Source organism: Heloderma suspectum, chromosome 1, assembly GCF_057233095.1.
Source record: "Heloderma suspectum isolate Gila_16-S chromosome 1, 16-S_ref, whole genome shotgun sequence".
NCBI lineage: Eukaryota > Metazoa > Chordata > Lepidosauria > Squamata > Helodermatidae > Heloderma > Heloderma suspectum.
In genome coordinates, this window is record NC_139458.1 from 321,624,277 (window position 1) to 321,651,013 (window position 26,737).

General features: G+C 43.9%; 2 protein-coding genes across 8 annotated transcripts in view; one reads left to right on the forward strand and one right to left on the reverse strand.

Annotated features, from left to right (window-relative positions):
• The window catches only part of AK9 (adenylate kinase 9), a 95,683-nt gene extending 85,494 nt beyond the window's left edge, over positions 1-10,189 (reverse strand). Inside the window, exons 1-3 of the mRNA XM_084827268.1 lie at positions 9,700-10,189; positions 8,289-8,413; positions 1,848-1,911 (exon numbers count right to left, since the gene is read on the reverse strand). Coding sequence (XP_084683394.1) covers positions 1,848-1,911; positions 8,289-8,405 — 181 coding nt within the window. The 5' untranslated portion in view covers positions 8,406-8,413; positions 9,700-10,189. The remainder of the gene's footprint in view (positions 1-1,847; positions 1,912-8,288; positions 8,414-9,699) is intronic.
• Positions 10,190-10,753: 564 nt separating this feature from the next.
• The window catches only part of FIG4 (FIG4 phosphoinositide 5-phosphatase), a 103,800-nt gene continuing 87,816 nt past the window's right edge, over positions 10,754-26,737 (forward strand). For 6 of the 7 annotated variants that reach the window (XM_084827271.1, XM_084827269.1, XM_084827273.1 and 3 more), the window contains exons 1-3: positions 10,754-11,043; positions 23,670-23,768; positions 25,260-25,383. In XM_084827271.1, the coding sequence (XP_084683397.1) occupies positions 10,981-11,043; positions 23,670-23,768; positions 25,260-25,383 (286 nt within the window). In that variant the 5' untranslated portion in view covers positions 10,754-10,980. Of the gene's footprint in view, positions 11,044-13,396; positions 13,524-23,669; positions 23,769-25,259; positions 25,384-26,737 lie in introns of all 7 variants that reach the window. The other variant, XM_084827270.1, reaches the window with a different exon arrangement.

Consider the following 26,737-nt stretch of genomic DNA (forward strand, 5'->3'; position numbering starts at 1 on the left):
AACCCCACTGTAAATGTCCATGAATGAGGTATGGCAAATGCACAATAAAAACCTCATCTTGAAGCACCCTGGATCTCCTGCATCATGTCCATTTGACCATGACTTACACAAAAATCAGGACTGCAGTTTCAGCCACCAGAGGGCTCCCGTGTTTTTCTAATTAATGCTTTGTAAAGAAACAGTTAATGACAGAATTAAGTTAACACAAGTCATTTTTCTCACATGTAATGTAAAATCATATTGCAATTAAAATTCATATTGCAATTAAGTATTGCAGTTCTTTGGAAATCACTGTAATCATGCACCAATGGTAGAATTTCAGAGAAGCCCTTCTTTCTGAAACAAACTGGATAATCAGCCAGATGCCCCTTTGCAGACTTTGCCTTTGACTCACAATCCTGCTGATGCCAGATTAGCCCTGAGTGACCAAGAATCCAATCACTGCCTTGCTGTGTTATACTCTTGAATTACTCTTGGAAATTTAAGTAAAGTAATGGTTCACAAAGGCGAGATCACCAGGGGAATTATGCATTGACTCTGTGGGGCAGATTGACCCTGTGGAAGAACTTAATTTAAAAAAGTAAGTAGCTGAAGTGACGATGAGGTTGCCAGGTTGCACACCCTTAAATCACTTTACAGCAGAAAAAATTGCTACAGCCATGGCTTCGTTCACACTGTGCCTCTTGGGTCAATGAACGGATGGCAGATGAAGAGTGGGGTGAAAGAAGCTGGAATCACAGCATGCTTTATTGTCACAAAGGGCAGTAACCAATCCTGTTCATCTGCGCACAGGGCCCACTGCCAGTGTCGTTCCGCATGCGGCCAGCCCACCAATTCCGTTGCGCAAGCGGTTCCCACCACTTGCGCAATGGTGATTTAGTGCTTCCAGGGGCAGGCCCCCAAATGACCGGAAATACTTGTTTCAGGAAGGGAGCAGGTCAGCGGAGCTCCTTTATGTGAGCTCCGGCAACCTGCCCCGTTCCAGATAGAAGCGTTTCTGCTTGTTTCAGGTTGTCCCTGGAAGCACTAAATCTCCATTGAGCGAGCAGTAAGGGCTGCTTGCATAACAGAATCCGAAGGACTGGCTGCATGCAGCTAGTAACCATTAGATACTGCCCAATGCTGTTAAAAAGACATGGAAGTAACTCTCCAAGTTGCAACCAGCATCCAAGATGAGGAGGCCGAAGGGATGTTATTTCTTACGTAATCCTCCTAAAGGATGTAAAGGGGAATCCTCCAGAAAAAAACTGTTTTCTTTTTCAAGATTTGTGTTTTTCTAGCATTTTCAGAGCATGATCAAACTGAAGTTTTTAACTAATATTCTAAAATTTAATATCTGAAATGAGAATCTGAACCTCTTTGAATATCCCTTGTTTGTTGACTGGCCCTCCCTTGTTTGCTCGTATTAGCAGGGGTGGGCAACACACAGCCTGTGGGCTGCATGTGGCCCCCTGCCACCCCCTGCTGCCTCCCAAATTCATTAAAAACATTTTTTTAAGGCATCTGTAGTGGCTACAGAGCCCACAAAGCGTAAAAATAAGCTATTTTTGACCCTTTGGGTGCTCCATAGCCACTACGGACACCATTTTAAAATTATTATTTTATATTTTGGCACCTGCTGACCACTGGGGGACAGGGGTGGGAATCCAGGGGGTAAAAATGGCTCCCAGACCTCCCGAAGTTGCTCACCCGTGATATTACCTATGTAAGCCTTTAATCTCTTCTGACGAAATCATAAGATTAATCAGGAAAACACTGCAAATAGTTTCACAGGCCTCTCATGTTAGGAATTACACAAAAATGTAAAGAATGAAATATTGTCAAATTAATATGTTTTTCATATTTACCATTTATGAGTGTACACTTCCAAATCTGGGCTAATTTTTTGGCTAACGTGTGCTTCCCAACACCCTTAAAATGAAAACAACAAAAGGATTGCTTAAAACTGGAATAATGTTGCAATGTTTCATATGTAAGAAGGTACAATGGAAAGACAAAAGCTGATATACTGATCTTTATTACAACTAGTGATTAGAAACTCAGTTTGAGCTTTTGCATTACCAGCTGTCATAAAGTGAGAAATCTTGTACGTCACCCCAATATCTTATGGAATATATATCTTATGGAATATGGAATATATGGCAAACTTAAATTGTGCTCTTTTTGTCCTCACTGACTTTCAGAGCAAAACCATATTTGACACTTTTTGACTTGTTAGCCTTGGAGAGAAAAAATAGCTAAAGTGATTTCATTCTGCCTTCTACCTTATAAACACATTTTCTTACAAGTTTTCATGCTAGGGACAAAAAGGTTAACTAAGACTACACACACTTATCTGGGAATAAGCCCCACTGAACTCAATGGGATTTACTCTGAGTAGACATGCATTGGATTGTGCTATCAAGTACATTTCTGCTACAAAACAAAATTGATAGGAATGTAAACAAAGGTAAGAGCCCAGGTACTCCATGCATCCTCCTGCTTATTTGTGTGCCTAAGAGAAAGTCTAGGCATATGTAAAACACGAGCCACTCCATTCTGGAAAGTGCACTCACCATGTTGTTGTCACTAGGAATGGTGGAGAAATCCACAATGGATTCAACTGAGTTCAGATTTCTATGAATACAACCTGTGGATTCCACAGCGGACTGCCTTTTTCTGAATCACACAGATTTTGCAGACTTGTGGACCGGTTGTTCGCATTTGCGTTAATGCATATTAGCATTAACGCCCGTGTGCATTAATGCAAGTCCACATTTGTGCTAATGCGCACCGTGCAAATGTGCACTTATACAAATGGAATGATATTCTCATACATTCCTAAAAAAAATCTGACTCCATCATTAAGTGAACAATGGAACGAACAACCTCTGACAATCCACAAAACATAAACAGAACAGATTTAACAAAATACATACATCTCTAACTATCACACATACAGTCTTCACACATACAAACTTCTGACGGAGTTCAACTCAAACTTCTACTGTCAGTTTGAAACAGAAGGGGCTGTGCAACAGAAGGGGCTCAGCTGGTTGGCTGAGCACCTGTGTCATCATGAAGCACCCTCCTCCACTCGCTAGGGCAGTTTTTCAAGTTAATAACAAAAGTACCAGTTTTTAATTAAAAACAAAAGAGGTAGTATATGATTGTGTACTTGAATAACTGCACCAATATTGCTTGTATAATTGTACAAGATTTGAATTGTACTTCAAATAACAAAAAGAGGGGACAGCCCACAAGAAGAATGGGAGAGTAAATAAACCATCTAGGAAATCACTGTTTGCTGCGGAGGTGGGTATGAGTGTCATTTGAAGAGGGAAGGTGGCAAGAAACCAGGCTCAAACCTGCAGGGGCAAAAAAACAAACATGCTGGTTCTTGTTTTTATGGATATTAGTATGCATCTTAAGTTTCTCTGAAATGTACCTATCATGTGGAAACAAGTCAACTGGGCTCCAGATGTGTAACTGTAACCCTGTTTCTGGATCTGTTTCGCCAAAGCCACCCTACCCTGTTCAGTTCTTTTGAACTCAATGAACAGAGTTTCTAGAGGAGACTAGCTAATAGAGAACCAGTATGGTGTAATGGTTAGGGTGTTGGACTAGGACTGAGGAGACATAGGTTCAAATCTTAATTCAGCAATGAAGCTCACTGGGTGCCTTTGAGACAGTCACTCTCAGCCTAATCTACCTCACAGGGTTGTTGTGAGAATAAAAATAGAAAGGAGGAGGATCATGTACACCACCTAGGGCTCATTGGAGATAAAGGCAGGATATCAGTGTATAAATAGATACAAATCTTTTGGTAGTGTATACAAAGCTCAGCTTGCTGAATCACATCCAATGCATTTAGCATTAAGACAAACACAAAGTCCCACAAGGACATCTTTACAGTTACTTCTAACAAAGTTCATTCAGCCAGTGGTAAAGGAGATACTTCGGATTTTGAAGTACTGGAGCTTCAACCATCCTAATCTTAAATACAGGATGGAAATCAATGCTACAGAAATCAGTGCAACACTTCCTAATGTAAAGTCTTTAGGATCAGGATGCATGGGCAGGAATATATATATGTATATGTATATGTATATGTATACACATACATACACACACACACACACACAGAGACTTATTTGGAAGTCAGTCCTTTAGAAATCAATGAAACTGCGATGCTCAACATTCTTACTTGGAACTAAAGTTTGGTCTAATTTTTACCTTCATCCCATGACTTCACACTGTCACCAAAGCTTGTAATACATGTCATTCTTCTGCCTGCAATGGAGTCTCCATACCAGTACAGGCTATTTATGATGAAAGCTTGGCTGTCATGGAAACACTCCAAAACAGCCTTCCCCAAACTGAAGCCCCCCAGATGTGTTGGATGACAATTCCTATTATCCTTTGTGAGGAGGAACACGGTTGAGGAAGACTGCTCCAAATGATACAGATAACTATGTAATATGCCAAATGATACAGAAGGAGAATAACGTGATGTGTTACACTATACTTTACAAATTTGGCATGGATAAGTCATGCCTGCAGAAGCCATTTCCAACCTCTTAAATTATCTGCTACTTCCAGGTGCAAGCATGAAGTAAAAGCCATTGGTAAGTTTCTTTTTCATCAAATCTGTAAGAGATAAGAACAAGCTGCATATCTGTAGTGATCCTTTCAAGATTCATGAGCCCAGGAGCTTTTGCTTGTTGTGAAAAATGAGTCTGTAGGGTAATTTTAATGCTATTAAAACTTAAAGTCAATTGAGGTTTGTTGTTGTTCAGTCGTTCAGTCGTGTCCAACTCTTCGTGACCCCATGGACCATAGCACGCCAGGCCTTCCTGTCCTCCGCTCTCTCCCGGAGCGTGCTCAAGTTCATATTCATTGCATCCGTGATGCTATCTAGCCATCTCATCCTCTGCCGTCCCCTTCTCCTTTTGCCTTCAGTCTTTCCCAGCATCAGGGTCTTTTCCAGAGAGTTTTCTCTTCGCATTAGGTGGCCAAAATATTCGAGCTTCAGCTTCAGTATCTGTCCTTCCAATGAGCACTCAGGGTTGATTTCCTTTAGGATGGACTGATTTGACCTCCTTGCAGTCCAGGGGACTCGTAAGAGTCTTCTCCAGCACCACAGTTCGAAAGCATCAATTCTTCGGCGCTCAGCCTTCCTTACAGTCCAGCTCTCACAGCCATACATTACTACTGGGAAAACCATAGCTTTGATTAGACGGACCTTTGTCGGCAAGGTGATGTCTCTGCTTCTTACTATGCTGTCTAGGTTGGCCATAGCTTTCCTCCCAAGGAGCAAGCGTCTTTTAATTTCATGGCTACAGTCACCGTCTGCGGTGATCTTGGAGCCCAAGAAAGTAAAATCTGTCACTGCTTCCATTTCTTCCCCTTCTATATGCCAGGAAGAGATGGGGCCAGATGCCATGATCTTCGTTTTTTTAATGTTGAGTTTCAAACCAGCTTTTGCACTCTCCTCTTTCACCCTCAACAAGAGGCTCTTGAGATCCTCTTCGCTTTCTGCCATTAGGGTGGTATCGTCTGCATATCGGAGGTTGTTGATAATTCTCCCAGCAATCTTAATTCCGACCTCTGATTCATCCAACCCGGCATTTCTCATGATGTACTCTGCATATAAGTTAAATAAGCAGGGTGACAATATGCAGCCTTGTCGTACTCCTTTCCCAATTTTGAACCAATCGGTTGTTCCATGTCTGGTTCTTACTGTTGCTTCTTGACCCTCGTACAGGTTTCTCAGGAGACAGGTAAGGTGGTCTGGTACTCCCATCACTTTAAGAATTTGCCACAGTTTGTTGTGATCCACACAATCAAAGGCTTTAGCGTAGTCAATGAAGCAGAAATAGACGTTTTTCTGGAATTCTCTTGCTTTCTCCATGATGCAGCGAATGTTGGCGATTTGATCTCTAGTTCCTCTGCCTTTTCGAAACCCAGCTTGTACTTCCGGTAGTTCTCGGTTCGCATACTGCTGAAGCCTAGCTTGTAGGATTTTGAGCATCACCTTGCTGGCATGTGAAATGAGCGCAATTGTGCGGTAGTTTGAACACTCTTTGGCGTTGCCCTTCTTTGGAATTGGAATGTAAACTGACCTTTTCCAGTCTTGTGGCCACTGTTGAGTGTTCCAGATTTGTTGGCATATTGAATGCAGCACTTTAACAGCATCATCTTTTAGGATTTTAAATAGCTCGGCTGGAATACTGTCATCTCCGCTAGCTTTGTTGTTACTAATGCTTCCTAAGGCCCACTTGACTTCACTCTCTAGGATGTCCGGCTCAAGTTCAGTGAGCGCACTATCATGGCTATCAGGGACATTCAGATCTTTCCTGTATAGTTCTTCTGTGTATTCTTGCCACCTCTTCTTAATCTCATCTGCTTCTGTTAGGTCCCTGCCTTCTTTGTCCTTTATCATGCCCGTCTTTGCACAAAACGTTCCCTTGAGATCTCCGATTTTCTTGAAGAGATCTCTAGTCTTTCCCATTCTGTTGTTTTCCTCGATTTCTTTGCATTGTTCATTTAAGAAGGCCTTCTTGTCTCTCCTTGCTATTCTCTGGAACTCTGCGTTCAGTTGGGTATATCTTCCCCTTTCTCCCTTGCTTTTCGCTTCCCTTCTTTCATCAGCTACTTGTAAAGCCTCATCAGACAGCCACTTGGCTTTCTTGCATTTCTTTTTCTTTGGGATGGATTGAGTTGCTGCCTCCTGAACAATGTTACGGACCTCCGTCCATAGTTCCTCAGGCACTCTGTCTATCAGGTCTAATCCCTGAAATCTATTCCTCACCTCCACTGTATATTCATAAGGGATATGATTTAGGTCATACCTGAACGGTTTAGTGGTTTTCCCGACGTTCTTCAATTTAAGCCGAAATTTTGCAAGAAGCAGCTCATGATCTGAGCCACAGTCAGCTCCAGGTCTTGTTTTTACTGACTGTATGGAGCTTCTCCATCTTTGGCTGCAAAGGACATAATCAATCTGATTTCGATATTGACCATCTGGTGACGTCCATGTGTAGAGTCGCCTCTTGTGCTGTTGGAAAAGAGTGTTTGCTATGATCAGCATGTTCTCTTGGCAAAACTCTATTAGCTTTTGTCCTGCTTCATTTTGTACACCTAGGCCATGCCTGCCTTTTATCCTGGTGATTTCTTGACTTCCTACTTTAGCATTCCAATCCCCTATGATGAAGAGGACATCTTTTTTTGGTGTTAGTTCTAGAAGGTGTTGTAGGTCTTCATAGAACCGATCAACCTCAGCTTCTTTGGCCTCAGTGGTTGGGGCATAGACTTGAATTACTGTGATGTTGAATGGTTTGCCTTGGATTCGTACTGAGATCATTCTATCATTTTTAAGATTGTACCCCAGTACTGCTTTTCCCACCCTTTTGTTGACTATGAGTGCTACTCCATTTCTTCTAAGGGATTCTTGCCCACAATAGTAGATATGATGGTCACCTGAATTAAATTCGCCCATGCCTGTCCATTTTAGTTCGCTGATTCCCAAGATGTCGATGTTCAATCTTGCCATCTCATGTTTGACCACCTCCAGCTTACCTTGATTCATTGATCTGACATTCCAGGTTCCTAAACAATATTGTTCTTTACAGCATCGGATTTTCTTTTCACCACCAGACACATCCACAGCTGAGTGTCCTTTTGGCTTTGGCCCAGCCGCTTCACTCTTTCTGGCGCTACTTGGAAATACCCTCTGCTCTTCCCCAGTAGCATATTGGACACCTTCCGACCTGAGGGGCTCATCTTCCGGCGTCATCTCTTTTAGCCTTGTGATACGTTCCATGGGGTTTTCTTGGCAAGAATACTGGAGTGGGTTGCCATTTCCTTCTCCAGTGGACCACATTTTGTCAGAACTCTCTGCCATGACCTGTCCGTCTTGGGTGGCCCTGCACGGCATAGCTTATGGCTTCACTGAGTTACGCAAGCCCCTTCGCCACAACAAGGCAGTGATCCATGAAGGGGCAATTGAGGTTTACAGCTCTAGAAAGCAGTTACTGAATAACTGTGAGAAAAAGGTTGTGGTACTAAGCACACTATCAGCACAATCCTGTACATGTTTACTCAGAAGTAAGTCTGACTATGTTCAAAGGGGCTTACTTGCTTCCAACTATGTATGCCTAGGATTCATCCTGTGTACATTTACTAGGAGCAAACCCTATTGAACACATTTAACACTTTATTCCTTCTGAATAAAGAAGACATAGGATTTCTCTTCAAATTAGATTGTCTGAAGTGCCAGTTTAATAAAACTGGACATTTTCTCTTACTGGTTTTCCAAGGATGACGAAGCAGGTAGGCTTGGACATAAGAAAGATTCTGTCAGCTTCATCTTCATCGTATATATCTACAAAGGGATAAGGTTGCTCCACCTGTTCAGATGCCATCGTTGTACCTACATTAGGAAGGGAGGAAAAAAGTGTTACTTCTTTAAGACCACTACAGTTTCTACACATCTTTAAATGTGCTTGGTTTACAGGCCCTCTGAACCATTTTATAACCCTACAAAGTGTGAAGATTATTGTCAATTTAGATGGTTTAAAACTGTAAAAAAAAAAAACCCATCTTGAGCACACTGGCAGAAAAACGATATAAAATGGCACTAAATTAATTAACAAGAAATCCTGTGGTAACTAATCTGCATTTGTGGTTAACATTTATTTAGTTATTTGTGACATTTGTATACTGCTGAATATAATAAAATATCGGAGGGAGCAATCCTATCAAGATCGACGGTTGCCTCCGACCCCTGGGGCGACTGCCTATCCAGTGCAGGGCGGGAGGAGTGGCGAGGAGCGGATCTCCTCCTTGCTCCCCCAGCCCTGCTTTCGCAGCTGTCTAGCTGTGGGACCTCAGAGTGTGAGAAGCGGCGGCTGGACAACACGTAGGATGTGTCATACTGGATTTCTGACTTCCCTGCTCTGTTCTGTCCTCAGGGATGCCCTGTTTTCGCCGCTCCACCCTGCTCTTATGAGTGCGGAACATGGGGCCCATCTGTGCTGCCTATGAGGCGGCATGGAAGGGGGTAGGGGTCAGTTCTCTGGAACCGACCTATCCTATGGCCATCTAGCCACTGACTAGTGGCCATAGGACTGACCCCTTAGTGGTTCACAATAAATATTAAAATACATTTAAATATAGCATTAAAAACACAGCATTAAAACCACTTGCAACTACAGTAAAAAAGATCAAAGAGCACTAAAATAGAGCGGCATAATTAATTTAATTACAGCCCAGGGAAAGCCTGGGTGAACAAGTGTGTTTTCAGGAGGTGTTTAAAAAATGACACATTTTCCACTTCTCAGAACTACACAAGGGTTTTCCGGGGGGGGGGGAGGGGTGCGGCTACACAGAAGGCCCATCTTTGATGAAATGGGCCACGTCCACAAAAATGTATGCCAGAAGAAAGGTGTTAATCTTGGGCAACTTGGGGCCCTCCACATGTTTTGTCCTACAGCTCCTATCCGCCCTAGCCAGCATAGCCAATGTCCAGGAATGATGGGCATTACAGACCCGAACATCTGGCGGGCCACAAGTTGCCCACAGCCCACCCCTAGTGCCACAAGGCTCTTCGTTGTTTTAATCTGCATTAGGCCATAACGAGTAAGCGCCGGGGCAGGGCGCAGAAAGGGGAGCCGTCACCGGAGAAACTGACAAGACGGGCAGACTGCGAGCACTTACTGCGGACGGGCCCAGCTGGGTCCGCCGTGCCTTTTGCTGCCGCCCGGGGCGCGATGGGCTAGCCACTGTCCCGCCGTGATTTGTGTTTCTTCGTAACCTTGGAGACTGCGACCCGCCTCCTCGCTCTGGGCACCTCCCGCGCTCCCTTCACCCAATCAACGCCCCCGTAGAGGCGGCGCGAGGCTCCTGTTTTGAAAAGGGCACCGGTCGCGGGGTGCAGAGGCGGTTCCCTGGCGACGCTCAACGTGCGCTACGCTTGGGGGCTGGTCGAAAGGCCCGTTGGGGGGCCTCGAAACTGACGGTTTCTCTTTAGCCAGGGAGGAGGGATGGGAGCCCGTGGGAAGGATTCGGAGCCCATTTAAGCTGTTGATCTTTGACAGGGCGACAAAGGAATAAGTGGTTTTGAACTCAGTGCGACTGACCCCTGAGTAAACATGCCTAGGATCAGGCTGCAGTTCTACATGCGGCGCAATCCCAACGATGTTCACTCAGAAGGAAGCGCGACTGCGGCCCCTCGCAGTCCAATCCTAGGCGTGTCTACTCTCTGACGTAAGCCCCACTGAGATCAAAGAGACTTACTCCAGGTAAGTGGATTGGAGTCGTAACTTCCTTCCAAGAAGGAAAGAGGCTTTTCGGACTTTCGAGGCTACCCCATTAATTATAGCCACCAGCGTTCATGGACTTCCTCGGATCTATCCTGGAGCGTTATCCTCGGTGGGCAGGAATGTAATCCCGTGGCTGCATCTCCGTGATAAATCGCTTTGTTGCTTTTGCTCCCACCGACCCACACAACTAGCCCTGTGGAAGTTGTTAACCATGGTAGATTCCTTTAGGCGGAGCGTGCTTAAGAGTGCAGCCGCCAATAAGGCGCTGGACAACGCACAGAGCGCACAAGCGGCGCGTTCCGCCGCTCTGAATCTGGGAACCCGCTGCAGACGAGGCGAACTCCGCTGTCCACGCTCCTGGCAGGACGGACGTCATCCCCAAACCTAAAATGGCCGCGGTGGCGGCAAATGTAGGCACGTGATCCTGAGGCTGTCGCTCTCCTGCGAGTGCGCATGACGTAGGCGGAACGGCCTGCTGGTGGCGTTGTGTGGGGTCCGAGTTCCTCCTGCTCGCAAACAATCCCTTCTCGTGGGGTCTCGCCCTGCTCGAGCGCTTATGGGCCCTTCTGTCCCCGCGCGGTAACCTTAAGAGTTGCCTCAGAAGGAGGAGGGGGCGCCCTAGAAGGGCTTGGGGCCCCCGAGCCGACTGAGCGCAGCCCCCTCCCCTGCTGTCGCCATGCCTGCGGCGGCTCCGATCATCAGCTCTGTGCAGAAGCTGGTGCTATACGAGACCAGAGCTGTAAGTAACCTCTACAGCGCCTTCTCTTTCCCGCTGCGTGATCGATGACTGGGAAGTGGGGAAGGCGCCTGGTTAGTCGCACTGAATATTGAAGATCTAATCACAGCCCCCCGAGCGCAGTTCAGTGGTGTTTACTTCCAAGTAAATGTGCATAGGAGTGCAGCCGAGGGCTTACTTGGAAGTAAGTCCCGTTGAACTTGGTGGTATTTGTTTCTGAATAAACTTGCCTAGGAAAGGGCTGATAAAGAGAGGTTCTCACCCAGACTCCTCAGACCAGTTCATGGAGGATAAGGCTATCAATGGCCACTAGTCACAGTGGCTGTATGCTAGCTCCAGACAGTATACCTCTGTATAGCAGTTCCTGGGGAACATGACCCGGAGGGAGCTATTGCAGTCATGTCCTACTTGGGGGTTTCCTACAGGCCACTGTTTGGCCACTGTGTGAACAGGATGCTTGACTAGATGGACCCTTGGTCTGATCCAGCATGGGTCCTCTTTATGTATTGAATTGTTTGGAGGGTGTTAGATTATAGAACAGGATGGGCAACTTGTAGCCCTCCAGATGTTTTGGCCTACACCTCCCATCATCCCTCACCTTTGGCTAAGCTGGCTAGGGCTGATGGAAGCTGTAAGCCAAAACATCTGGAGGACCCCAAGTTGCCAATCCCTGCTATAGAAGTACCAAGCAACAAAAAGGCTTTTGCAACAACTGTTCTCTTTGGGTGACTAGCCTGTAACTTTATTTCTTGTCAAACTCCTCAACTTTGTACTTTATTACTCATCCCATCTCATTTTTTCTTTTGCCACAAGGTAATCAGGTGTGCTGAGTCACAGTTGGTATTGTACAAGCTCTTACGAGCATGCCAATGGGTTGGGTTTAGTGTGTGTTGTATTTGAGCAACAAAATATTGTAGTCTGAGCTCTGAGAAACTGGCCATGGTAGCTTAATGCAGCCTTCCCTAACCTGGTGCCCTCCCGATGTTATGGACTTCAACTCTCATCAGCCCCAGCCAGCATGGACAATGGTCAGGTATGCTGGGAGTTGTAGTCAGTTCAAAATATCTTGAGGGCACCAGGTTGGGGAAAGCTGGCTTAATGGAACCTCCAGATTCCAAGGTATACATCTGAATACCAGTTGTTTGGGGAGTGGAGGGGAATGGGGGGAGAGGACTCTGTTTTTGCCTTCATGCTTGACTGCAGACTTCCCAAAAGCATCTGAATTTCCATTGTTGGAAATGGAATGCTTGACAAGAATGGATTCTTGGTCTCATCTAGATAAGCTCCTTGTATGTTCCTGTGTAAAAAAAATTGTCTCTTCAAGAGGAGGAAAGATTATAGAATTCTCTGCAACAACTGAGGGTGTGTTTACACCAGCTGTTTCTCTCAGGAAGCAATGCATCCTGGAGGAAGTTACTGATTATTGTTCCACTTCTAAGCTTCTGTTGCGGAGAATATTTTGTCCCGCATTAAACATTTCTTTTGGGGACATATCTTTACTCTAGGAAGGCTCCAGCTTGCTGCCCCCAAAGTCCTAGTTAGAAGTCCCTGAAGTGTAGAACTGGTCCAGTATCTGCGAATCTACACCCGAGCAAGTGCCCCAGAATTTCACTTCACCCTGCGGGCTGGGTTGCTTTCTCCCAAATAATTCTCGTGTGACTTTTTGCTGGTGTAAGCACTACACTTGCAAGGAGAAGCATAAGATTGTTCTGAGAGTAGGAGAGATAAGGAGGGAAATCTTGTCCCTTCTCATGGAAAATAACTGTTGGTTGAAGAAATGCATATTTATTATGCAAAAATTTGATTGTGTGGTAACATTGTTACTTTAGTACATAAGAGCTGTGCAGGATCAGACCAAAAGCCTATCTAGCCTAATATTCTGTTGCCACAGTGACTAACTGGATGCCTATGGGAAGCCTGCAAGCAGGACATGTGTACAATAGAAACCTCCCACTCATATTCCTCAGCAACTGGTATTCAGAGGCACACTGCCTCTGAAAACTGGAGGTTATATATTTCCATCATGACTAGTAGCCTTATCCTTCATGTTTTATCCTACTTTAGACATTTTGAATTATATGATGATTGATCTATGTAATGTTTTGAAAAATGAAAACATGCTGTTTAGTCCTTGAATTGCAATTTGAGTTTTTCCTATAAGATTTGGATAACTTTTGGGAAGATAGATACCCTTCCCCCATACCTCGTTGTGTTCTTAGTCTGGACCGACTTCTAAGTGCACATTTATAGGAGCAGGCTCTTTTCAGTCTGTTTGCTGTACTGCAGTTTACAGCCTTGTGTAAATATGGATAAAAAAAAGGTAAAGGTGTCCCCAACCAGTTGTGTCCGACTCTAGGGTGCGGTGCTCATCCCCGTTTCTAAGCCGAAGAGCCAGCGCTGTCCGAAGACCCTTCCGTGGTCATGTGGCCGGCATGACTGAACACCGAGGTGCACGGAACGCTGTTACCTTTCCCGCCGAGGCGGTACCTATTTATCTACTTGCAATTTCTTGCTTTCGAACTGCTAGGTTGGCAGAAGCTGGGACTGAAGACGGGAGCTCACTCCGTCACGCAGCACTCGGGTCTCGAACTGCTGTCCTGCCGACCTTCCAGTCTGCAGTTCAGCATCTTAACCACTACTGTCATATAATTTTGAATGGCTGTAAATTATGAGCAATAACTACAGCATCTGTGTTGTTTGGATACTCCTCCAAATGTAAATCATGTCTGTAAATTCTATTCAGATATTAAGGGTGCAATCCTATGGCTGCTAGTCAGTGGCTAGATGGCCATAGGATAGGTTGGTTCTCGGGAACCGATGTTCACCCTGTGCTGTGCTGCCTCGCAGGCAGCGTGGAATGGCCCCACGCTCCACGTTTGGAAGAGGAGCGCAGAGTGGCAAAAACGGGGCGTTCCTGTAGGTGTGCCAGGCGGGGAACTTGGAAATGCCGGTACGACACATCCAACATGTTGTCTGGCCACTGCTTCCCCTGCTCCGACTTCTTGCGGCTAGACAGCTGAAATTGGCTGTCTAGGCGCAAATGCAGGGCGGCTGAAGCACGGAGGGGATGATCCCCTCTGCGCTTCTCCTGCTCTGCATTGGCTAGGTGGTCACCTCCTAGTTTGGCAGCATCTGCCTATCCTGGTAGGATTGCTCCCTAAGCAAAGTTAATGTAGCCTGGTCTGATCACATCTTTGTGAAAGCTTTATGGAATATCTGAAGCAGGCATGCACAGCCCTTTTGGGCCCCGTGGGTCACGGGGTTGTGCATACAAGTGCACGCACAGGCACACATGTGCTGCTTTTAGGGCCCAGCAGGCATTGCTGCTTTTGCTGCACTGGCTGTTTCTGGGTTGCTGGTGGCACCCGCAACAGGCAGTACTGCTTCTGGGTTGCCCAGCTGTGTTTGAGTCACTGATGGGAGGAGGAGTAAAGCCTCCTCCTGTCCTGGTGACCCTGATCGGTGGTGCAGAAGAAGTGATGCTGGCTGCTTCTGGGTCGCCAGGGGGAGGAAGCTTTAGCTTCCTTCTCCCAGGGACCTGGGCTGCCATTGCTGCTTTTCTGCTGCCATTAGTGGTGTGGAAGCAATACTGATCAGTGGCAGAGTGGGGAGGACTTCGTCGTCATGGGTGGAGCATGGGTCCCTCACAACACAGGTCCAGGGGCTGCAGGTTTTGTACCCTTGATCTAAGGCCTTGTTTCAATTCAGATTTTTATTTTCTTCAAATACATGGAAGTTCATCAACAAAAATGTTATTGCATATGGATACTATTCCTGTAAATAACTTTATTGCTTGGAGCCATAGGCCACCACAGTTTACATAAAAAGAAAAACAATACTATGCAGTCACATATTTGTATATACATACATACACATATCCAACAGAGTCATCTCCCTACACAGTTTGGAATTTGGATACTAATACTGATAATAGATTCTGTAATCAAAAGCATTTCAAGGCAGTGTGGGGAAGTGTTTGGGTTCAATGGCTGTAGAGTTTTTAAATCTGCTTTCTATATAGGAAGATAATTTGTTGGGGGGTAGGTGAGTTAAGTCTCACTATAGCTTAGCAAAGGCCACCCTAATAATTTTGGCCAAGACACTTTTTCTTCCTTTCTGCTTACCCTTTCATGAAAGGCTAAGGTGACCTTAGGTCATATATCTGGTTGTACAAATAATATTAAAAATGTTTTTACGCGTTGGTTGCTGTTGGTATGGGTCAGTGATTTGGCATTTCATTTTATAATCTGAAGCTTGGTTAAAGTTGCACAAACTGAATCCAAGATGAAGAAAGTATCCTTAAAGATGGGGCACAAACATCTGTTTGTCTGGGATTATATTTCTAGGCCATGGCCGAAAGTGTGCAACTCTGTTATATGAAGACTTTCAGTGGTTTTCAGCATTTTATAGGTCTCTCTCACACACGCATGCACACACTCACTCACTAGCAATAATAGTGAATTCATTCAAGTGCTTGTCCTTATGTAGCCGAAATGGTACCATTCATGAACAAGACAGGGAAATACCAGCATGGTTGAGGGAGCCCAGAAGTTTTCAGAAGAACAAAAATTTTTAGGGAGGGACCCTAAGACAGCCCAGTGAGGACTGAGCATGCTCAGTAGGCATGGAATGCTGATTGGTGGTTGGTTGGGAGAAACTGAAAAGTGAGTGGGAATGGAATGGAGTATCTTGGAAGAGGGCCTGGCTTGTTTGCCGGAACACAGAGCAGAAACACTCTGCACTGGAATATTTCATTGTAAGTCCTATTTATTTATTAGTAAACTTCATTTATATGGGACCCATTTTATTCAGAGAGATGAGGCCCCTCTTAACTTCACTGAAATTGTGTGTGAGGTTCTCTGGAAGAGGAACAGAGTACTGCTTGCTTGATAAAATAAGGGCTCTTCATTATGGCATACTGAAGCGAAGGAGTTAACTTTAATTTATTGGTCTTATGCCTCTGTGAAAGAAGTGTAGCCACCAAGCCATCAATACTTAAATGTAGTAATATGAGAAAATCTTCAATCCTGTGCATGTTTACATATAAGTAAGTCCTACTGTGTTCAGTGGAGTTTACTCTCAGGTAAGTGTGCACAGAATTGCAGCCCTAGAAGAGTTCATTAACCTGTTCCCAGTGTTTCTGTTGTATGAAATACCATTTTCAAACTTAAAGGGAAAGACTGGGAGGAGCAAGGGTCTCAGAGTCTTTCCAGTTTCTTTTCTTCAGCGAGGATGAAGAAGTAATAGATTCTTCCTTCATATTATATAGCCTAGAGGTGGGAGGGAAATGTTCCATCTGCTCCTGTATTCAGGAACAGCCCACCCATGAAGCATAGTGAGGTGCCCACATCAGGTGGCAGAGCTGGAGGGGTGCAAATTGCACTGCACCCTGCCCTAGCCATGAGGGCTTGCTGCTGCTGCCCCATTGCCTCCAGTGGGTGCTCTGGAGAGCTTTGCCAGCCGTTCTCCTGCCATGGCATTTGCCATAGCAAGAGAGCAGCTGGCAGGGCTCTCTGGAATAGTCACGTGCCCTCTGTATCCCTGTGGCCAGAAAAAGTAGCCGCAGGGCCCTTCTGAGAGTTTAGCCAGGTCTCATGAGACCCAGGCGAGACCTGGAAGGCGTTGTCAGGGTGGAGCAGTTCTGATTCTGAGAAGGAGCAACAACCCGTGGAAGAGGAGCTCGCTCATCTCTCACAGGCACAGCAGCAGGGAGAGATTCCTCCTGCCTGCATTCCTGAGAGAGATAGTGACCCTGGCAGCGAGAGCGCAGGGGATGAGGCCTTGCTGGACGCTCGGCGCAGACGCAGGGAGCGGCGCCAGATGGAGGGCGCCAAGAGGAGCCGCTCTGCCCACTTGGCGCTAAAACAACGGTCGTGTCCTGAGGACCCAAGGGTAAGAGGGAGGACCTCTCCATAGCCCATAAGTTCAGAGTCTTCCCGCTCTTCTCCTTCAAACAGGGACCAACTGCCTTACCTGGAGCTTAGGCTACTCTGCTAACTACCCCAGTGCAGTTCCTTGCTTAGTCGCTGGTGATTAGCATCTGAAAGAGTCATTAAGTTGTAAAAGGAATAAAGCCTTGGAAAGAATCCTTTTCGCCTGTGTCTTGAGTTGGCTATTGGAGGGGACTGCAAGAGGCAGCTAGGGCGCTCCTGACAGGCAGCTGCTTCCAGCTGTGCAGCTCTCCATAGAGCTGGCATGGGGGCAAAGGGAAGGGGGGATGGCATGGAGAAGGAGGGGGTATGAGGCAGGGGTGCATGTTCTCCTGCTTCAGGCGGTGAGAGAGCTTGTGCTGGGGCTGCTTGTATTTCAAGCCTTGGCTGGTGTGGCAGCCAAGAACTAGCCTGGCAACTTTCAGCACCATCAATGTGCATGTTGCTTGTGAAAGTTCAGGCCACTGGTATTGATTTCAAAGTCAGCATAGATCAGTCTTCTCTGTAATTCCACTCCCAGATAAACATGTTCTCTATGAGATTCTCTCTCTCTCTCCCCCGCCCCCATATTCCACTATAAATTGCCATATAGTGAGTTAGGCCACCGGTCCATTTGGCCTGGTATTGTCTCTTCTGATTGGTAGCAGCTCTCCAGGGTCTTTTGTAAGAGGCAGAGATCTTTCCCAGCCCTTCTACATAAGGCCCTCTTTTTAACTGGATATGCTAGAGTTTGAACCTGGGACCATGTACATTTAAAGCATATATTCCATGCCCTTTTCTCCCTCCACATTAAGACTTACCAACATTAGAAGTTCTCTTACTGCTTTTTGGTTCCCAAGCAGTTCTGTTTGGTAACATGTATAGAGTCAGTGGGTGTGTGTTTCTATATAACCATGAGTAGGAACAGGCTGCATGCGGGTTAGCTGGCTGCTTTTTGCATCAGAGGCAGTATGAATAGCTTGTAAAGCATGGTTAAGACATAAATCTTAGGAGACAAAGGTGCCAAGCAGAAGCATGTACATTATTTTTTCTTTGAATTTCTTTCAGTGGCTTTTTTTGCTTTAGGGGGTTATAGGCTGGTAGGTTTTAATATACAACAGTACAATTTCTAAGCCTGTTCTCATGAGTACTTAGTTTCCCGTGAGGAGGCAGTGAACCTTTCCCTTTCAATCAGTTCACATGGTTGTTCTATAAAGCTTTGATGAAACAACAAATCCCTACTTATAGGGATCATATTGTCAGGAGAAGTTCTAGCTCAAGAATATTTTGGATGTTGGCAAACCAAGGCGCAGAGACAACTTAGAATTATGAGGTAACTGTAGCAGTGAATCCTGAGGCTCCTTGGCTGTAAGCCAGCTCAGATGCACCACATTTTGCTGCTCTGTTTATAAGATTATTGTAGACTAGCTCTGTGTTCACATCTGTCTTGTCTGTGAAGAGCTCCTCCTGACCTTCCAATGAATGTAGAAGGTGGTACTTGCTGGGAGCTGTGTGTATACAGAATGCCTGTGGAGCTCTAAATGAGGTTAATTGAGTGGAATGTTTGCAAGCAATTAGAAATAGTGATTTTGGAAGACCTGATGGTTTTCCTTTCAATTTGGTGGAATACATATGGCCATTGTGTTTTGCCTTTAATGAATATAGAATTGATAAACAGCTTTAGGCTTCATCGGTGCTGAAATGTGCCTTGAAAAGTGATTGTCAATTGCTGACAGTAATGCTGATTGTAATCTTAGATGGAAGGGCAAGAGTATGCTCTCCAGCAAAGTTGGTTCATTGTAGTCACCATTTCCTCTTTTTCCATAGTAGCTGCAAAATATTTTTTTTGGAAACAGCGTAGCAGTAAAACAAACTATGAGGGATTATATCTGTTCCTGAATGTGTCCTTATGGATATCAAAGTTGCAAGCATTTATTAATTTATGTGTTAAGGCAGGAGTAAGCAACGTTTTCGGGCCCATGGGCATAACTGACATTTCAAAAGAGTGTCCTTGACACCACCACAAATTGCAGTGAAGGGTAAAATCTTTGGAGCACCCCTCTCTGTGTCCCCCCCCTGCGGATTCTCTCCATTCTCTCCTGTGCAGCTTCCTCACACCCACCTGCACCTTTCCCAGTCCTTGCCCGGGATTCCCCCCTTTCTGCTGCCTACCTCTGCACTCACCTCAGCAGTGCTGAAGCCCTAATGAGGAAGCAAGAAGTCGGCAGATCAGGAGAAGAAGGGGCAGCAGACGTCTCCTGATCTACTGACCTCCTGCTTCCCTGTCAGGGCTTCAGTGCTGCTGAGATGAGCACTAGGGAGGGAAGGAGCAGAAGGGGGGGTAATTCCCAAGTGGGGAGGGGAATACAAGGGGGTCTGGTGGACACAGTTGGGGATCACGTTGGGTACTAGTGCACCCATGGGCACCACGTTGCCAACCCCTGTGTTAAGGAGTCTGTTGCACACAATGTTCTCAGGATTTCTGCTGCAATCCAGAATAATTCTTCCATTGCTAGCTTGGTCTCCTGTCACATGCTACCTACCTGCTTGCATCTTGGCATCAAGACATCCACTTGCAACTCCTAGGATCCAGTTTTACAACGAACATGTGCATTTACTATTGGTCACAGTTACCAAATGCTGTAGTGGTCCTGTGCAGATCTGATCTAAAAAGTTTTAGGTAGATGAAAGTTGGAGAACACATGATTGTTCAGAAGCTATTGCTGCCTGTTTCAGTTAGCATTATGAAAGATGGATAAACAGTAACTTGAGAGATTTGGGCAACTTAAGTGTTCTTGTAAAACTCAGATCTTTTGGAAGAATATCTTTTTTGAGAATATCAAACAATATTTTGAACTAAATGCTTCTCCTGTGTCTCCAGAGTATTGCTTTGGGACACTGTAAAAACGGTGGTGAAGAGTCTTTGCCTTTAAGAAAGAGAGGAGTGTGGTGATAAAGAAATTGCTACAGAAAATAGAATGGCTAGAAGGAGAACACAAACATATGGGAAATAATAAAGTTCTGAGAGCATTAATGGGAAAACATAGTGAATTACTATGAAAAATATGAAAAATTCAGGTGTCCCCGGTTTACTTGAAAGATAATTTTATGAACTTGGAAATCAGAATTCAAAATTGTTAGCACAGGCCACCAAAAAGAAAACAAACAGAAACGTCATTTGAGGAGGCTGGGAATAACTAAGGGAAAAACAAAGGGGAGCTACTCCATCGTTCCAATGAAATTAATCAACAGTTTGTTGAATTTTACAAAAAATAATACCAGTCAGACAACCCACTAGAGTTTAATATAGATGCCTTTATGGACTCTCTCCCAATAAAAAAAGTTATCTAACAAACTATATTAGACTCTAGTGGGCTGTCTGACTGGTATAGTTTTTCATAAAATTCAACAAATTGTTGATTGATTTCATTTGGTTGACAAACAATGAAAGGTACCTGGGGTAGATAGATTTACAGGCAAATTTGTTACAAAATTAGTTATCTTCTTATTCCACATTTGAAAACACTTTTTACAGTTATATTAGAGGGGAAGGAAGTGCTGGCCTCCTGGAAACAGATGAGAATAGTAGTAACAATAGCTAAGCCCAATAAGGGTAGCACACGCCCTGACACATATAGGCCAATAGCTCTGATAAAGCAAGATGCTGAAATATTCCCAGCTGTTATGGTAAATAGGCTGAATACCTTTATTACAAATTATATAGAAGCAAACCAAATGGGCTGACTCCACCAGACATGTACTAAATATAATCTTTCATAGTAACTCCAACAAAAAAGCTGCTGTCATAATTTCATTAGACTTGTACAAACCATTTGTCCGGCTTGATTGACCTTTCTGAAACAGATGTTAATCAATAAAGGCTCTGAAGATCACTTCATGAACCTAATTATTCAAATTGATTCTGAATCCACAGCAGTGCTTAGGGTTATTGCACTAGATTCTCTATCATTTTGCATTTATAGGTGGAAAAAGCAGGGCTGTCCATTATCACCTCTTTTGTTTGCGATTGCAATCATAACAGCATAGGAAGCTGCATTGTATTAAACCAGATCATTGGTCCATCTCGTCCAGTATAATCAATACTGGGCTAGTCTGCATGATCAAACAGCCCACCATGGCTTAAGTAAGCACATGCAGGTGGCCATTTTGAATATTCAACACCTGGCCACAGCTTGTCGTGTGAACCGGGAGACCATGGGTTATGTGAAGGTTAAACAAACCTTGTATAATCCAACAACAGACCATGGGGTTATTCAAGGGTTATTTAATCCTCAATAACCCACAGTCCCTGGGTTTGCACAACCTGACAAGCTGTGGCTGAGCAGTGAATATGCAAATTCTGCCTGACATGCACCATAGACCACCATGCCTTAAATATGCCATGGTGGGCTGTTTTGATCATGCAAACCAGGTCACTGACTGGGAGCAGCTCTCCAGTATTTCAGACTGGGGAATATTGGACATTTTCGGACATTTTTCTGTCAAAATATGCATAGGATCAAGCCCTAAGAGTCATTTTGATCCCCTCCTTAGGCAACTAATGAATGAATACACTCCTGGAAATGTTTCAGTGCGTCTTAGTTGGGCAAAATGACAATAGTAAAAATGATGACTCTTCAAAATTCTCCTTCATGTTTCAATGTCTTTCAATGTTATTGTTCCTCCTAACTATTTTGTAAAGTGGAAGAAATAACAGAATTAGACTGCACAGGAGGCAAGAATGCAAATACACTATACAGGAAACCTAAAGAAGAAAGATTTAGCTTTCCTAAATTAAAAATGTATTATGAAGCATTTGAAATAAAACGATTGATTCCAATAATTAAAAAATAAGTATGCCATTCCCTAGGTGTCCATGAAATTGGGATCAAACACTCCAAGAACACAGGCTCTCTCTTTTCTCTCTCTGAGCGATCATACACTATAAGGATTAGCTAATCCATTTCTGAAAGTGACCTTTAAAGGCCTGAAAAGTGTGGAGGAAGATCTTGACTTCCATACTCTCTCCATTCCTTCCTGTCCTTGACCACCCATGCTGTATGCACCTGGATAATATAAATATAAAGTTTGGGAACCACATGGAATATTGCTTGGATCAAAGAAGCAGCTCGGAAAGTGAGCCACGGGTAGCGTCTCATTCAAGTGAAATTACACTATGTGAGGGTGGCCTCATACCCACCGTACAACCCACAACTTGCAGTAGGGGTTGTAGGGTGGGTATGAAGCCACCCACATGGTGCCACACACCGGGTTTGGACAACACGCCAACCCACGCTGCAGCACGGGTATTTATGCAAATGAGGAGGTGCACAGTATGTACAAGGGCGGGGGGAGAAGCCACAATGCATTCTTTTACCCGCACAATTGTCCAAACAGCCCCTATATAAACCACAATCTCACCTAATTGTTGGAGCAGATGCCTTGTATATGGTTCACTGTTTCAGAAATGCTTGGCTGGGCAGGAGTATTGGAATTACGTGTTCAGTATAATATCAGACATTGTAGGTCGGGTTCTATGATTCTAGCCCCAGAGTCACAACTTGCTTTGCTATCCATCTTTCAGCTGGCACTAGAAAAGGTGCCTATCAAGGACCTTATCAGTATGCTATTGGAAGCAGCTGAAATAGCAAAGGGGTAGAAGACGTCTGTGTATAGTGGATGGGTTTACACACATCTGGTAAATTATACTGGCGGAGAAGTTGACACAATAAGACAGAGCCCGTGGAGGAATAATGAAAAGTGATTCATTCATAGAAAACTGGTTCCCTTTTATATCAAGGACCTCAGTTTGCCCATTCTTAGTTTTGGAGAGGTATCCTTACCAAGAAGGAGACATAAGAGATGGTGATTGTAAACAAATATGTTTTTACCTAAGTATCTGGTGTATGAAATTTAATCGTTATTTTTGTTACTTTATGACAAGGTTTGCACATAACGACATCGCATGTGTTGTTGGGGCTGCCTGGTAGCAAGCACACTGTCTCCCACCAGTTCACCGCTTCCACTTTGCATCCAGTTTAGAAAACAACCCAGGAACATTCCTGGGTTGTTTGGTGTGATGTGTGTTCTGAACTCCAGCTCACCAACAAAAGTCTGGATTGTTTTCCTCTCAGCAACCCAGAGTTCGAGGTTTGTATGTCATGGCCAACAATAGTGTTCTAAACCAGATGCAAAGTGGAAGCGGCAAGCAGGTAGGAGGCAGCTTTGTTGCTCACTGCCCTGCGGGCTATTGTGTGAGAACCAGGTCTATTCATTACAGTGCATACTTGCTGTATGTGTTATACAAAAATAAAAATACAATATATTAAAAAAAAAACACCAAACTTAAATATTTGTTGTGTCAAAAATGGGGAAAGTAGTACCATTAATATAAAAACAACTTGTGTTTGAATGTCTTAAGAATATAGAGATATGGTCAGTGTGGTCAGATGTTTAAAAGCCCTAACCATAATATGCTCTGGATATTTTAAAATTAGGGTGATAATTTAGTTGCATGGGTACTTCTGGCTTAGATTAAGTGGACTCTATAGCATGAAAGCTTATGCCATAATAAATGTGTTAAGAGTAAGGTGCCACAAAACACTGTCAATTGTTGTGTTAATCATGATTGTATTGGTAATCATGGTTGTATGGGTTTCTTTAACTTTGTACAATGTTTCTCCCACCCTCCCTTCCTTTTTTTTAAAAAAATAAAAACAGCGGTATTTTCTTGTTGGGAGCAATCATGCAGAAACCAAATACCGTGTTTTGAAAATCGATCGCACAGAACCAAAGGATTTAGTTGTTATTGATGACAGGGTGAGTATATTGAATTCAAGTGCAATATAAACTGTTTAGACACTTTTTCTTTTAATGTTTCTTTCAAGAACATCTGCTTTTATATAGCTTTCCAATCAATGAGCTAAGAAATAATAAATAAAAGGGTAGGTTTTGATGAGGGCGGGGAGTGGGGGCAGGTTGGCTGTAGCTGGGAACAATTTCAGAACATAGAGGGTTGTATCCAAAGGTTCTCTTCCTCTGAAAAAAGGATTTCCTCTTACAGAAGGACTCCTTCTATTGAAGAAAGGGAACCTTTGGATACAAAGAGAGTTCTACCATCCATAAGGGGAGAGGGTTCTACCCTTAAAGGCAGCATAAAATCATTTAAAATAAAGAAGGTAAATACAAGCCATGTAAGAAATGATATCAAATGGAAAATTTTGTGTGAACATTTTTTAACTTAGATCAACTTCTCCTGTGGAAATTGTGAGGCTCACAAAAGGAGATCCATGAATTTCATCTCCTATACCATACTAATAGAAGGGGGAAAGGGCTGCCTTTGAAGAATGCTTGGAAACATCAGCTGGTGCAAAATACTACAGCCAGACTATTGTCTGGTGTACATTATATGGACCATATTCCACTGGTCTTACAGCAGCTGCACTGGCTGCCCTTTTCTTTCTGGATCCAATTCAAGGTTCTGGTTTTTACTTATAAGGACCTAAACAGCTTGGGGCCAGGATATCTGAAAGACCGCCTGCTTCCATATGAGGCTGCCTGTACTTATGATCTTCATCCATGGCCCTGCTCTTTGTGCCATCACCAAACGAGGCTGCATCGGTGGGAACATGGGACAGGGCCTTTTCTGTGGGGGCGCCTCATCTGTTGAACTCCCTCCCTATGGGTATCATACTAGTTCCTTCAGTGTTTGCCTTTCAACGAGCAGTGAGGACGTTTTTGTTTTTGCTCAGCATGTAGTGATTGCTAATGAGCCATTTGTTGGTCTCACTTATTTTGCTTTAAGACTTCATTAAACTTGTTTTAAAATGTTGTAGTGTACACTGCCTTGAGGGCCTGTTTGCTGAAGGGCGGTATAGAAATATTTTAATAATTAATAAAGACAGAAAGAGAAGATGTCCCCATCCTTGAGTCTTCAATATTATTTGGATGAATTGTAAGAGAATGTGAGTCTGCCCTATGTTAGAGTTATTTCAAATTTATTCCAGTCTGGTTGAGTTCTGAGTTTTTGATTTTTGTTTAAAGTTTGTAAAGAAAAGACAGAATGCTGTAGTCTGGGGCCTGAACTGTATTTGAATCCAATGGTCTTTGCTGCTACACATCTCACAGCATCTAGGTTACACTTGGTGCTCTTCAAAAAGCATAGAAAGTTGGGGAAAACTGTAATAAATTAATCAGTTTTCCAACAAGACATCGAAACAGTTCATTCTGTAGAGGTCAGAACCTGCAACCATGCAATAGCGTTTTTAAAGCAACACTTTTTTTTAGAAGATTTCACATTTTATTTTAAAGCATGTATATACGCAGCAAGAGGTGAGAGAACTGCTTGGCCGTTTAGATCTGGGGAACAGGACAAAAATTGGACAGAAGGGCTCCTCTGGATTATCACGTGCTGTCTCTGCTTTTGGTATAGTAGGTAAGGCACATCTTTTATTTACTTATTGGATTTGATGATAAGTGTCCAAAGCATTTTACATAGAGACAACAACAACAAATAAACCTTCCCCCTGCAAATGTATGCAAACCTAAACTAAAGGACACTCTGGTAATCTGGAGCAGTCCCATGGATACAGCTTTTGTGAGTCAGCAGCACCTAAGATTTGATGGCTGGTATTTATGTGAAGAAATATTTATGTGAAGAAGTATTACCCATTAACAGGTAATACTTGAATTTAAGCAGAATTGGGACTGTTCTATAGATTACAGGAGCCATGTTGAGGCTGCCAAGAAATGCTTCTCAGTGGTGGTCCTAATGGTCAAAAACCATTTACTGGCTGATTGTATGAAGAATCCCCACGTAAGCAAGATGTGGTGTTCGTGCCCTTGGCTGTTGATGTGGGCATACTTTATTGGAATTAGGCTGATCCACATGGTAAGCAGCTTTCACATGTCACCTGAAATTGGGCAGCAGAATCTAGTACTGCTCAGGCTAATAATTTCAGCGATTTTCCTCTCTCATTGCAGCCCTGTAAGACACAGCCCACAATGTTCAATAGCCCCCCCCCCCCCCTGGTCTGGAGAGAGTTTTTGGGAAGCACAAAGGGTTGCAGGGCGAGCAAGGGCAGGAAAAGTTCCATTGCACTAACTTGCCTTCCACTCACACAACATTGGATATTACCCTAACAAAGTAGGGTCCTGAGGAGAGGATCCCACAATTGGGGCACCATCACTGAAAAAGTCCTGTTGCCAAGTGCAGCCTGCCTAACCTTTTGAAGCTGGAGGCACCCTAAGAAGCAGCCAGGTTCATAGATGGTTTAGTGCCACTGCTGATCTTGCACACGCATGTGCAAAATTGTTAAAGTATACAGAATGACTCATTATTGATAAGTAGTTATAAATCCTTCACAATACCACAGTAGCAGGCCAAATGCCAGAATCCTTGGGTGACAAATAGTTAAATGACTCTGATTCCTAAGAAAATTCAAGGAATGAAAAGATAATCAGATGTGTCATGTCAAATATTACAGAATAGTGAAAAATAGTTTTCAGTAAACAGTGTGAAGGTCTGGGTGTAGCATTTTCTTCTGCTAGGCAGTGATTCTGTACCCCGTAGTGCTGAAAAGTTTTTCCAAGTGGAAGCTAAATAAGGACAAAGTGTAGAAAAATAATCAGTCACTGCACAGTAAGTTACATTGCATTATCAGACATTGATACGGGTTATTTCAGTTTCCTTAGTTCACCCCTGGCACTGACTTGATGAAATATGCCTCAAGAATCCAATAAATAGTTTTTATAAAGAAAAAATCCCTGAAGTGAGCAGCCATTTTGAA